The sequence below is a fragment of the Puntigrus tetrazona genome, chromosome 18, assembly GCF_018831695.1.
Source record: "Puntigrus tetrazona isolate hp1 chromosome 18, ASM1883169v1, whole genome shotgun sequence".
In the NCBI taxonomy this organism is placed as follows: Eukaryota; Metazoa; Chordata; class Actinopteri; order Cypriniformes; family Cyprinidae; genus Puntigrus; species Puntigrus tetrazona.
Window position 1 is genome coordinate 22,844,734 of NC_056716.1, and position 14,083 is coordinate 22,858,816.

Genomic DNA, 14,083 nt, shown 5'->3' on the forward strand with positions numbered 1-14,083 from the left:
TCACCGGTGTCACCAGGGCCCAGCATTAAGGTATAAAATAACACTTGACCAATTTTTCCCCAATTTGTAGGGAAGGCTTTAACAAAATTGAGAATAACTTCATTTAAACAGTGTTATTCCATAATGTGTGTCAAATAAAGGCATCACGTGTGTAACACTGTTATAGTTTCTGACCTTTTTGAAATCAGCGGGGGTTTTTTGTTCGTTTTTTTTACAATAGTGACAGTACCTAGGATCCTAAAAAACCCTCTCTTTAATAATTATTGACGTTGATGTCCATAAAAGAGCTTTCTGCCTGTAGGTGTCAGTGTTTTTCCACATTTCATACTTATTAGCGAATATGTCAAATGCTGTTTTGCCCATGGTGATCAAAATACATCACACAGCGGTAGTTTCTTTCTGATTAAAATAAAATTGCATTTCTAAAATAAAATATCACTTTTGACCTAAGCGCTGTAGGTATGATTGTTTACAATATAAAAATAGTTAGGCCACTAATGCTTTTATGCAACCAAGCACCCAGTACAACCAAAAAAACACATTGATCGGCTGAATATAGCAACAAACCAAATAACCTCCAACGACACCCCAGCATCACAAAATAAAATGAAAAATCTTGTTATTAAAATGTCACGTGCATACGTGCTCTTTGCTAAACAGCATCAAGCGTAACGTTTTAAATGTTACATTTTGTCTCGTGTAAGTGTTTGTGTTTGCACGCTCTCATTAACAAAGCAGCAACACTGCATATCATTTGTGCCTGACACATGCACTACTGGTTAAAAGTCTGAGCTCAAAAAGATGGACCAAATCGACCAAAATGACTGTAAATAAATGCTGTTGAATATGAACCTTTTTTATTAAAATGACAAATTATTATAAGGAATATTAAGCGGTGCAACCAATAATAATAATGTTGAAATGAAAAATGTGTCTAGAGCACCAAAGCAGCATTTTAGAAGGAAGTAATGATGCTAAAAAATAAACATAAAACAGGTTTTTAATTTCAGTTGTAATAATATTTCACAATATTACTGCATTTTGATCACATAAATGCAGTCTTGATAAGCATTTCAAAAACATACTCGCCGGTCCCAAATTTTTAATCAGTAGTGGTATCTCTGTTTAACAAACCATCTTGCTTTCCTTCCTTCACAAATATATGCAGCCGACCGTTCGCAATCATTTTTCTCTCATTCCACGTGCTCTATTTATTCATTTCGAGTGTGATCCTGCGTGAGATTAGCACACAGAATCACACCCTAGTCAGCCCACTGCAGTCATTTCCGGCGAGCTCGTTTCTCGTCTCTGTCTGTGTTTGTGTCACTAACCCTGACTGTCACACCTCTGTATATCTGTCTAATTTATCAGTCTCTCTTAGATTGTCAGCAGCCTGCTGCCTCAGTACCGCCAACCTCCCCACAACTGAGGCGCGGGAGGGCATCCACGGTCCACAGGTAACGCGTCCTTCGGGGGAACTCACGCTCTACTGCTTCTTTTTTTCCACTCTATTTTTTCTAACAAAAATGTCACACGTAGGGTCACACATTCACAAGTATCGTTAACAACAGCCGCACACTTACTCGCGTGTTTACAGCACTATTGATGTACAATACCAGAGTGGGGTTTTTTTATGTGTTTAAATAAGGTTTCACCAATGCAGCATTTATTTATTCAAAAATCCAGTAAAAACAGAAGTAGTAGTAGTAGTAGTGAAAAAAGATTTTAATTTAAAATAACTTTTTATTTATGTGAATATATTTTAAAATATATTCCATTCTTCAGTGTCACGTGATTCTTCGGAAATCTGATTTGGTAAAATTATTACTGGGTCAGTTATTTAGCATTTTTTGCAGCTTTTATGTGAAATATAAATATTTTGTAACATTTAAAATGGGTCGCTTTTAAACAGTTCAACATGTCTTTTCCGAATTAAAGTATTCATTTATTTTCCTTTTTTTTTTGTTTTATATCCTACATACCATGTATCATGGTATCCACAAAATTCTTAATGTTTTTAATATTCTTATTAATACGAAATGTTTCTAAAGCACCAAATCAGCATAATAGAGTAATTTCAAGATCATGTGACACAGATGGATGATATAAAAGCCGCTAAAAAATCTGCATGTAAATTATATTTTAAAATATATTAAATCAGTTTGAATAATATTTTGTAATACTATTGTTTATACAGTTTTTTTATCAAATAAAAGCAGTTTTAAAAGCCTTTAAAAATTGCATTTGTTCCAAACAATTCCACCGGTAAGGTATGCAGAAATAAAACTGAAATGCCCAGCATCCTTTCATCCCCCTCTCATCCCAAATTGTCAATTATGGACAACATTCCCTTTGTCCCACACGACTTCGCCTCTTAAAAGCTAGTTGCTTTTGCATGTGCCTCTGTGTGTCTGTCAAGAGTGAGTTGTGACCGCTTATGTCTGAATTAGTGAATTGTGTTTTTTTTTTTTTTCGCTCCAGTGTAGTAGGAAACAGGATATGGCGATTTCATTATGCACCTACTCATGGCCTCTGTTTCTGTTTTCTCTCCCTTCTGGTTGTGTCTGTTGTCTCTCGGTAGTCCTAAAGTGTTGTTAGCTCTTCAAGAGGACCAGATGACTGCGGCCAACTCCAGACTTCCATGTGATCCTTTCAACTGTCTGGCCCATCATTCTCATCTTTTTGGCCCTTAGCCTCCTGTCGTTGGACTCTTAACAGTGACCAGTCCTCACAGAGACGGGGCACATCAGTCAATCACGACCTCCAGCCAATCAGACGCTCCTCTCTATACGAAGGACCCACCCTAATTTCCCGCCCGGTTACAGAAATTGGATAAATGATTCAGTGATGCCTATTGTGAATGCACTAATTATCATTCTGAGTGAGATGAGAGCAAATAGAATTGGACTGATGTATTCATATTTATTGATCTATTTATTACTTTATTTATTTGTGTTTTGTTTGTTTATTTTTAAAATATGACGTGTGTTGTGTCTGATTATTTTAATACAAATATGATTTTTGATATGAATGCAGTTTTTCCTAAAAATTGCCACAAAATTAGTATTACATCAACCCAGGAGTAGTATTTTGGTGTAAGGTGACTTTCTATCAGTAAAAACTAATAATTTGGAAAAAAGTGTGACATGATAGAAAGCTGAAGAGGGGCAAATGGATTATTAAGAGACGTGTACAAATCATTTTCAATAAGTAGAAACAATTTTCAGCATAACATTTGAGTGACTTTGATTTTGACCTTCAAGCTCCCGAGGTGATGTTTGCGTTACACTGATGCTACGGTTGAGTTTTGCAAATCTCAGCTTCTCTAACGTCATTGCACGTGGAATTTGTTTCTTTGTCCTTTTTTTAACAGTTTATTGCAATGCATAAAGATTATATTTTATACCTGAATTCTCTTTTTTAATGCCGAAATGATGTCAGATAAGTCTGAGGACTGAGTGGACATGTAGTCCTAGTAGGGCAAAAAATCATGTTAGAGGGAGTAGATTTAGAGCTTGAGTGAGGCTTGATCCCAGCGCGCTGCTAAATTTGAACATGGGTTTGTTATTCTCAGATCTGCTCCAAAAACAGCACACAAGCCCTATTTACTGTACCCCACATGCACTACAGAATCTCTCGATTTCATTTTAACTTTATATTTAAGTCATATCTGACCTTTGCCCCGTATAAAGCACAAACTTATTCATCTATGCATTTTGAAACAGGCACAGGATGGTTTTCATGTCATTAGGTCATCTGTCCTCCAATCGCGCCGTGATTTGTACCAGCAGGGCGAGGAGAAATATTAGATGCCGTTGTTTTTATACGGCAGCAAACCACAAAAACACATTTTCTCTTTTTCTCAGTTTCACTGATTGACTGAAAGGTCGTTGATGGGTCTAGACGAAGAATCCATCAGACTCTTCTCAATGCATAACTGTATTCATTGTGGAAGCAGAACAAAGCTCAGTCTGTTTAATGACATGCAAAGAAGGATATAAGATCAATGGTTGCATTCACAATCTCTTTAAGGTCCCAGTTCTCAGTTTCTGTTCAGTTTAACCCATTCATTTGGCATTTTTTGACTATATTCATTTCTTATTGAGTATTTTCAATGAGACATGAGCAGTTTCAGTTTTATTAACTACACATTGTGGTATATTTGTTGCCTCTGAAGTGAAATTTACTAAACACCCACAACATCACATGGTGTGTACTGGTGAAAGCATGATCTTGCCGCAGGATATTTTTATGTGTATAACAGTCATAAGCCACATACTTTTTTGTGAAATAAAAGTTAAAAAAAGGTTTGTTGAGACCTGTCGTGATTTTTTTGAGAGAAAATGTTTTTGTGTGTGTGTGTGTGTGTGCACACTGTGTTATATATTAATTCACATTGTTTGCAATTTGGTCTAGTTCAATAAATAAAACACATATTTTTATTTATTTATTGTCTTTATTTTTTTTTTAAGAATTTATTGTAATTTTGTTGCCCGCATTTTTAATCATGATAATGATAATAATCCCAATCAACTTTATTCAACCGTTAGTTCCGTTCCTCTAATTTGATTGGCTAAGAGGTATTTAGATGAACAGGTTCAAAAGATTCGACTCACTTAAGTGAATCAAAACCAGTAGGACAGCACAGGAAATTGAATTCTCTTAATATTATTGTTATATTAATATGATATAATTTAATTTATTATTATTATGCATTATTTATTTCATAACTTGTGCTTGTTGCGATTTTGTCTAGTTACAGTACGGTTGTTCAATAAAGATAATCCCAAATAGCCTAACATTATGCAACAGTTAATTGGATCACAAATAGTATTTTCAAGTCAAAATAAAGTAGATCAGAACATAGTGAAAATGGCTAGCCCTATTAATTTTTAAAATTAATTTAGTTATTTTATTACACAACCTTTGATAGTTTCTGTATAGTTACAGTTCTTCAATGCAGATAATCCCTTGGCAAGGAGTCTCTAATTTCATTGACTAAACAGTTTAGGTCAACGGATTCGAGCGATTCGACTCACTGAGATGAATCAATAACCCCGCAAACTAATGTTTTGAGGTCGGTGAATCAGAATACAGTAGGAGGCCAGAGGAAATGACTTGACCAATCGTGCTATCAGAGCTCTTAGAGGGCGGTGATATGAGCGGATAAAGCGATAACGACTGGCTCAGAACGGCGTACTACTGTAAGAGCCAAAGATTCGGAGCAAAAAACACTAAACCCAAGCGTTTCGATTCACTTTTGCGCAACACTACACGGTTCTTACGCCTGCAGACGCGTGACGAGAAATGCTGCGTGAACGTAAAACACCCGTTATTTACGTATAAAGGATTACATTCGTATATCAGGTCTTTTAAATGTTGGAACGAATTAATGAAAACATGAGTGAACTGAGGAGAAACGCTATCCGGAGGAAGTCAAAGCCGAAGCAAGCGGCAGCGGGTTCGCCGGCGGAGGAATGCCCGGGGTCCTCAGGTGAGTGAAGCGGTCAGGTGAGAGCGGATAGTCCGCTTATGGGCTTATCCTCCTCACGCTGAACGTCCAAAACGCTGGATGCGTTTGTTTCATGGATAATGTTCTCCGTCCAACTTCTGAGTGCTTCTACGCTATTCAAAGAACATAGTTTTGTAAATGTTACAATATCTCTATCGATTGACGCATATCTCTTTTACGATACAGTATAAACTATAAAGTCAAACCTCGAACCCATTGTTTAAACTGCAAAATATTTGCATATTTGATTAGTTTTATTATTATTTGATGAATGTATTTGCCATTCTGATAAACACATATAGCCTGTGTGATGCGTAAACAAACAAAACTAAAGTTATGGAGGAGGTTAAAAGGACCTTTTGGAGAGAGAGAGAGAGAGAGAGAGACAGAGAGAGAGAGAGAGAAAAGAGTTTGGTCCTGATCCTGATGGTTTTTTTATTTCCTACTTGTAATATAAAACCAGCTCAGACAATCTTTTCATGCTCAAGCTCTTCCTCCTGGGTTGCCTTAATCTCTGACTGCACACAAGAGATTTGGAAAACATGGGAATACATGCCGGACTCCATTTTCCTCCTGCATGTGAAGAAAGCAGTGTTTGTACTGAAAGCTCAGGAACAAGTCCCAACGAGTCGTGCTATACTGTAGTGTTTGCAATAGTGACATGTCTCATCTCTGACTCAGTATGAACCGGCCTGCATAATTCTGTAGTTTCAGGATAAGGAATGTGCAGGAGCACCATTAGATATTTCAGTTCCGTTGAGACAGCATGCCTTAAGGAATCGCAGCCTATACCAGAAAGACAACTCGGCATGGCACAACAAAGACACTTATGTAAAAGTCAACTGGTGCCATAGAGTCCAGGGTGTCTGTGACTGGGTGAATGCCATTGCAGATTTTGCCTTTCAGTGACAGCAAAACATGGAGGTTCTTTGCATAACTGCATAGCGACTGAGTTTAGATTTCAGGTTTGGTTAGATTGTCTTTACTGTTTAACCAAAAAGCGTTTATTTTCTCTATAAAGCAGTTTTTTGACCTAAATGCCGGCTCTGGTCAAAAGAGGTTCTACTTTGGCTGCTGTTCGGTGAATCAGAACGAGTTTGAGGAATTCACATTGTTGTTGATTTCTCTGGGCATGGAAATTAGCAGCTGGATTTTTTTACGCTTAAAACATTGCTCTGTCGAGAGATTTGTTCAATCAATTGTTTTCTGAATCGCAGAGCAATGCAAAAATACAAAATCGAATGAAGTATGTCCAAATTTACCAGACAATTTATAATGTATTAAAGGCTATTAGACTGATAATCTCACACACACACACACACACACACACACACACACACACACAGGTAGACCTATATTATATTAGTCCTGGGTAGTAATTTTATTGCATCCGAAATAACAGGTTTTGTGTACATAATACATGTGTTTGTAATCTGTATATTTATTATACATATATATAAACACACACACACATACATTACGTATATACTTTATATATTTTACAAATATTTACTTGTACATATTTATATTCATATTATATTTAATCATTTATTTATTTCAATTTATGTTTATATAAATATATTTAAATACATAACATTTTGTTAAATATATATGTGCATGTGTGTGTTTATTTACATAATAAATATACACAGTACACACACACGTTATGTGTAAAAAAAGCCCAGTACTAATATAAATGTGACATTCTTTCTATGTATAAAATCATTTTTGTAAATTTATTTGATGAACATTTAGTCTCTCTACATATATATATATATATATATATATATATATATATATATATATATATATATATATATATATATATATTGTATTTATTTATTTGGTTTCTTTTTCAATATGTGTCTTCTGCCTATTTTTTGTCTTTGTCTGCTTTACCACACCTGAAAAAAAAGGCTCCAAGGAATTTCACGTTATGTTGTAATATTGTGCAGATTTTGATCTGTTTCTGATGGCTGTGATGTAAAACTTTCCACAGTTGTGGAAAATTTTAATCTTCCACCTTTTTAACTGGAAATCGTTTACTTTTAGTTTCATTTTTATTTCTGTTTTTCTAGAAGAGAGAAGGAAAAAATGTCAAGAAATCAACATTTATTTTGACATGAAGGTTTAGGATAAGATTTAAGAATCAAAGGTACTTATTCTTTGAATGTCTCAAAATGATAAACGTGATAAATATAATGTAGCAATGATTCAAAACAATACTGAGAAGGAAGAACCCAGCTTAATCTGAAGAAATGATCATAGAGAGAAATGTTTTTCTCTTCAGATTTCTCTTCAAACATCTGGGGATTTGAATACCAGAACTATTTTTGGAGTGCACTAACATAAGTGTGTTCTGTTATTAAAGTTAACTATTAATTTTCCCGAGGTGCTTCACTGAATCTCACGCTTCCTCTGTGACACTGAAGTCAGGTGAGACAGACCTGGTATTGTAGCATCATCGGAGTTTATCAGGCTTTACTTGCTTGTGATTGGTGTATTCTGCACTAGCAGGCATGTAGTTTGTGATATGAGAGAGAGGGGCTATAAATAACTCATGATACACACCCTCCGTTATCCTTTAGTAAATATTTGAGGACACTGTGATCCACTCAGAGGAAATGAGGTATAATTTCAGCTATGACACTAGAATCCAGTCTAAAATAATTAGTCCTATCAGCACGGAATTGACATTAACTTTAGGTATGTAAGACTAACAGGCTTTTTCAAGGCAGATATACTGTACATGTAGAAATATCCAGAAGATGGCAGTATTGCACCAAATTTGGATTAGCAACCACTTTAGAGGCCCATGGAGATTTCTGATGTTATTCCTAAATTGACACATTAAAGACTTTTAATGTAGCTTAAGTGTAACTTCTGCCGTGTGTGTCGATGTCTGATGAAGGGATATGTGGAACTGAATACTGGATTAATGGCTACTAAATATACTGCACTACTGAACTGCAGTGTATAGAGATAAATACTTTAATTTAATAGTTCGTTTAAGGTCATTTACTTAGCACTTACCTGATCTCGGCCGCGCAAAAAAAAGTAGACAAAATTAGAAAAAACTCCACATTTCCCATGTAAATGGGTTAAGGGTTTATGGTTTGTTTACATGCATGAGAATGTCCTGTGGGCAAGGTCAATGTGAAATGACGCACTTCCTGTCAGAGAGGGAAAATTTCTGCTCAGGTTCTGATGACGGGAAGGTGAATTCCTATCTTGCTTATTGTGAAGAACACAATGCACTGCAGACGGGTGTTGCATAGTCTTGTGTTAGTCATATACAGCAGGTTAGTAACGGGCTTTAAAACAGTCTAGGTGTGGTGATGAGAAATCTGGAGCATAAAGGGTGTAGGATTATTAAAAACATAATGTATACTCTTTAATTTCCTTCGTTTCACTTGTCTACCTGACTATAGAGACTTGATTTCACCCTTAGTTGACTTTAGTCTGCGGGTCAGATCTCTGCTATGTTTACCTATGAGAATTATCGTGGCAGTAATAGTAATGGAGCATTACGTAACGCACTTCTCCACCCAGGCCAGTCCTGCCCATGCCCCTTTCCTCTTGATCAACTCAGCTCCTTAGCAAACACTGCAAAGGGCCGGAGTTTCCTGATTTCTTTTTTTTTTTTTGTCTAAAATCCCCCCTCCCAGGCTGGAGGAACGGGGCAATCCTGTAGTTCGAACATCATGCCTAAAACAGACTCATTTCTGGACACTTTCTGCATCAGAAGCCTTATTCAACCACCTACAGCCTTGCTGGATTCGAGATTTAATGGCAACATAAAACAAATATTTCTCCAATTAACTTCCGTGACATAGAAACGCCAAAAAACATGGAATTATAACAGGATATATGGATTTCTGTCTTTTAAGCAAAACGATTTTTTTCGTTTTGCATTAGGGAAACATTTGGACTGCTTTTTAGAGGTGAGCTCGAGAGGGAACGAGAGAGGAAGTGGCCGTACACTGGATATTTTTGTCCATTCTTCATCCACAGGAAGCCTGACTTCACTTTCTCCCCCTGCTTTCTCAGTCAGTCCTTTTGTGGAACCCCTGGATTCTTCCCTGTGCTTCTATCAGCGTCTTTAACTTATTTTCTCAGTGTTGTAAAGTCTCGCTGATGGACAGTGATGGATTGTCTGGGCTCTGGCCTCAGGAAAGCTCTCCTCCACCGCACTGCCTCCGGTAGGTGATCCAACTGTTCTCGCTTTAATGAGCTCCAACATGCCAGCAATGAGAAGATTCGCAGTGACTCTTGAAAAGAAAGTAGCTCTTGGTTGTGAGAGAATGGAGCAGAGGCTGTTGAACGGATCTCACCCGGTTGAGATCTAAAAATGAATCTGTCGATGAATAGGAAAGCTGCATTCCTTTAATCACAAAAAAACGCATATCATGGGGAATGGATTGAGAAAAATGAAGCACCGTCGAAAGTATTGGTTTTGGCCAGCTAAAGGTAATATTCAGTTTCAGTAATTGTTCATGAGTTGGTTGTCAGCTTAGCTTGATGTTATATTTAGGGGATCTGTCTTAAAGGGAAAGTTCACCAAAAATGTAACACTGTCATTTATTTGCTCCTCATCGTGTTTCAAAATGCCACGAAGCATTTGTTGTTGATTCTCCTTCTTCTTACATTGTTTTGGACCTCACTGTTTTTTTTATTGTTGAAATGAAACGCTTAGATATTCTTCAGAATGTCTTCTTTTGTCTTCTGCAGAAGAAAGAAAGTCACGCAGGGATTGAATGCCATAAAAATCATCTATTTTTAGGTGAACTATCTTTTTAAATTGGTACGTGTAAAGAAAGTGTGCCACCTGTCTTGAGAAGTTTACTATCGGTAAAGGTGGGTTAAAATGATATAACTGCCTATCACAGAAGGTTTGTGAACAAAAAAAGCAGGATAGAAATGTGTAAACAGAAATGTGTAAAATTATGAAGAATTTAAGGATTTAAATCAACATGAAATTTATTTTACTATTCATTTGAATTCATATTTTTAAGTGAATCAGGATATAAAGTGAAATATAAAGAAAGATTGATTGGCAATTTATTGGACTGTGAGAATGGTTGGAGTTAAAGGGTTAACCATCAGAAAAGGTTAATACATTTTAAAAACAGTATTACCGAAACAAGCATTTTTCTTTAATATAACATTCTCTGATAATCTGTTCATAACAAGAGTGTATTTTAATAACTCAGGCTTCATGTTGACTTTAGGAGTGTACATACAGTTGATATGGGAATTTCTGGCCATGCAATTGTGAGATGAGTATTGCACGCAACAAATGGGTTCATCGGTGTTTCTTAATAGTTACACAGTAATCCGAGCTGTCGTCCGTTAGCTGGTTTGAAATGCATGCAGCTGTTTCAGGGCTAATGCAGACACACCATTCTCTCTCTCTTACACCCTGTTTCGTCCCACCCCCTAAACTAACTCTTAAGCTTATTTTCACTAATCTAAACCTCCATTGACTTATTGCTGGCTGGGGGCCCGGACATCAGCTGTCTGGTTTATTTTTTCAGCCATATTATAGACAAGACTTCTCACTATGTGCGCAATAATAAACTATGGTAGGTTTGTACAAAGTAGGAACGAGGGTGTTTATGTAGTTGTTAGACTTTAGTGTCCTCAACAACTTTATCAAGTGGAAACCTCTCGCAGATGTTTATGCGGCCTACATAAACATCACTCTTAAAGTGTTTATGAATGCACTACTGCCTTGTTTATAATAACTGTATAACTACCAGTACCAGCATAGCACAGACTTAAATTTGCAGGACTAATATTCCTTCGCATAATTGTAGGATGGTGGCATATACTGTATGTTAGACTGATCGTATGAGGTTTGTGCCCAAAATCAGTTACCAGCCCAGTCAGAAGAAAATCAGAAGAAAATCTCTTGAGATCTGAGAACCAACATTCATGAGTCCTCCAACTGGAAGTACAGGTCGGACAGTGACGGACTGGTCATGGCCTATTTAATGAACCACAGTTTATTTTTTCTCTCTCTAATCTGTTAGGAAGGAAGAAACCGTTAAAGTGTTTGTTTATTTATTTTTCTGAATGAATTTGTTTCTTCATCAGTACTGAAGAAAGTAATATTGTGGACTGTGTATTTTAGCCGGAAGCAATAGTTTGAAGTTAAAAGCCTTTTTATAATGGATTTGTTTCTTACAAACACACGGATGGACTGAAGTCACATGGATTACTTGTGAATTATTGTTATGGTTTTATCATCTGTTTGGACTCTCTTGCTGACGGCGCCCATTCACTGCAGAGGAACAGTTAATAAGCTTTTAATTAATAGAATCGATTAACGTTTTAACAAATCTGTTCCAATAAAAAAGCAAACTCATCTACATCTTGGATGGCCTGAGAAGGAGTAACTTTCAAGAAAATGTTAATTTCCTGGCAATTATTCCTTTAAATCAGATCCACCACTCTATCCACCATTGTGAATAAATGTAAATAGAGACTTTCTATATTTATTAGTATTTAAATATTTTGCAATTTGTAAAAAAAAAAAAAAAAATCACTGAACACTTTTTGACATTTCTAGTCATATCAATCCTCATTTTTAACTACCTTTTAGCTTTGAATGAAATAATAAATCGACCTGTTGAGTGGCTTGGCAAGGCTTAGTCTTTGGATTCAAGGCTTGATGGTCAGTATGCTCTGTTAACACTGTCACAGTTGTTCAGCGGGTGATTAGAATGCTTTTAAACGTGCGGTCAACCACAAATGCAAATGTTTTGCTGGAGGGAGGGCTGCGCTCTGCTTTTGAAAAACTTGTTATTAAATGCTTTCGTGCACCCGAACAATAACATCACATCCTTTCCATACGCCTTCCCTTCATAGTTCCTGATCCATGCTGACACCCAACCTCAACCTCGGTCTCTTTCAGGCGTTTTCCTTATATTTTATTCCCTTTTCTGCCTACGTATTTTTTCACTTATTATCATTCTTTATATGCATAGACACAGCTCATGCATTTTCATAATGCTTATTACTTTCGTTCATTAATACTTACATTTGATAATAAACAAACAAGCCTGATTGTCCAGCAGGAGGCAGTGGTGGGTTGACATTCACGTACAGAAGCATGTGAAGTCTTCAGTAACTCACTGCTATTCACTTAGTCATTATAAAAGAATGCTTCACAAAACAGTGCCCAAAATAAGTGACAAGTATGTGCTGCTTTGTCCGTGCAGGCTACTTTTTCTCAAAGTGGGTAGTATATTGAGCGTGTGTGTGTGTGTGTGTGTGTGTGTGTGTGTGTTTGGGGTTGGCAATGGTTTCATGATATGGGTATGACAATTACAATTTGAAGGTGGTTGATAAGGACACAGCCGATGTCCTTGTAATTCAAAAGGCTTAAATGGTGTTGAAAATCTAAAAATACATAGTTTCCTGTTAAGGGATAGATTTAGGTGTAGGGTTGGTGTAGCATACACCAGTATAAAAACCATTACACCTATCGAGATTCATCATAAACCACAAAGGCCATTGTGTATGTGTGTGTGTGTGTGTGTGTGTGTGTGACTAGCACAAATGAGATTAGAGTATTAATTACCCTGTTTCTTAAAATATGAAAGCGAGTGTCAGCTCTGTTTTCCCTTCAAATGACTATATTGATATTAACTGAGCCAAGCTGGACAGCGATGAGGAACATTTTCGTCTGCTTTCAGGACTCACACCCACACAAAGCTGCCTGACAGGAAATCTTAACTAGCTTGTTTGTGTTGTTATGCATGCTGGGATGGTATTTTGGTGGTGCTGTGAGTTTATAACAAGTACAAGAAGGTTTTTTTTTTTTTCCTCAAATATAATAGCAAACACCCACACTCGCCCTCTTTAAATCTGTACAGTACGGTTTACAGATTCAGTGACTAAACTCAGCGACCTGAGTCATTTCCTGTCTGTATCAATATTATGAACACGCTAGATGAGATGGACGATTAATGGATTGATGACTATGAGAGCAGTTTGTCAAAGGATCATTAATAAGCATGTATAGGGAATAATGGCAGTGTAAAAGACATGGCCTGGGGCTTCATTTGCAAGTCATGTAAGGGGGAGGAGAGCACTGAACATGTATTGATGGAAGGAGGAGATAAGGGCAGAAGCGTCAGGGAGCTGGGAGTGGGGGGGTGGGAAATGTGTGTGTTTGCCGTGATGTGATCTTAATAAAGTGTAGTTGTCAAAGGGCAAGAAGGGTGGCGATCATTTGCGTGTGAGGAGTGAGAAGTCCTGAAACTAATGACTGAAAACAGAAAGGGACTACAAGAAGAAGTGTGTGAAAAGAGGTCAGGAGTATTTAGCCTGACTGGTCGTATTAGCACAAGGGTCATCACACTGAGGCATATGACAGAAACAATTATGAAGCTTATAGTCAGTTGTTGAAGTGCGATTGTGCGCCTGTACATTTGAAGGCATGTTGGGAATTCAGTATGACGCTGTCACCTCCGGCTATTAGGCTGGCCTTAACAATCAGAAACCAGAATGAATAACAAAGCAAATTCAAAAACTGTCTAAATGAGAAGTGGAAAAAATGTG

The 14,083-nt window shown here is 36.9% G+C and overlaps 2 protein-coding genes across 6 annotated transcripts in view; both read left to right on the forward strand.

Annotated features, from left to right (window-relative positions):
* bicd1a (bicaudal D homolog 1a) overlaps positions 1-4,310 on the forward strand; it is a 31,687-nt gene extending 27,377 nt beyond the window's left edge. Inside the window, exons 8-9 of one of the 3 annotated variants that reach the window (XM_043265061.1) lie at positions 1,372-1,457; positions 2,582-4,310. In XM_043265061.1, coding sequence (XP_043120996.1) covers positions 1,372-1,457; positions 2,582-2,693 — 198 coding nt within the window. In that variant the 3' untranslated portion in view covers positions 2,694-4,310. The remainder of the gene's footprint in view (positions 1-1,371; positions 1,458-2,581) is intronic. The other 2 variants (XM_043265062.1, XM_043265063.1) reach the window with 2 other exon arrangements.
* An 882-nt stretch (positions 4,311-5,192) lies between these two features.
* fgd4a (FYVE, RhoGEF and PH domain containing 4a) overlaps positions 5,193-14,083 on the forward strand; it is a 39,575-nt gene continuing 30,684 nt past the window's right edge. The window contains exon 1 of one of the 3 annotated variants that reach the window (XM_043263892.1): positions 5,193-5,494. In XM_043263892.1, coding sequence (XP_043119827.1) covers positions 5,377-5,494 — 118 coding nt within the window. In that variant the 5' untranslated portion in view covers positions 5,193-5,376. Of the gene's footprint in view, positions 5,495-9,205; positions 9,715-9,770; positions 9,983-14,083 lie in introns of those variants that run through there. The other 2 variants (XM_043263895.1, XM_043263894.1) reach the window with 2 other exon arrangements.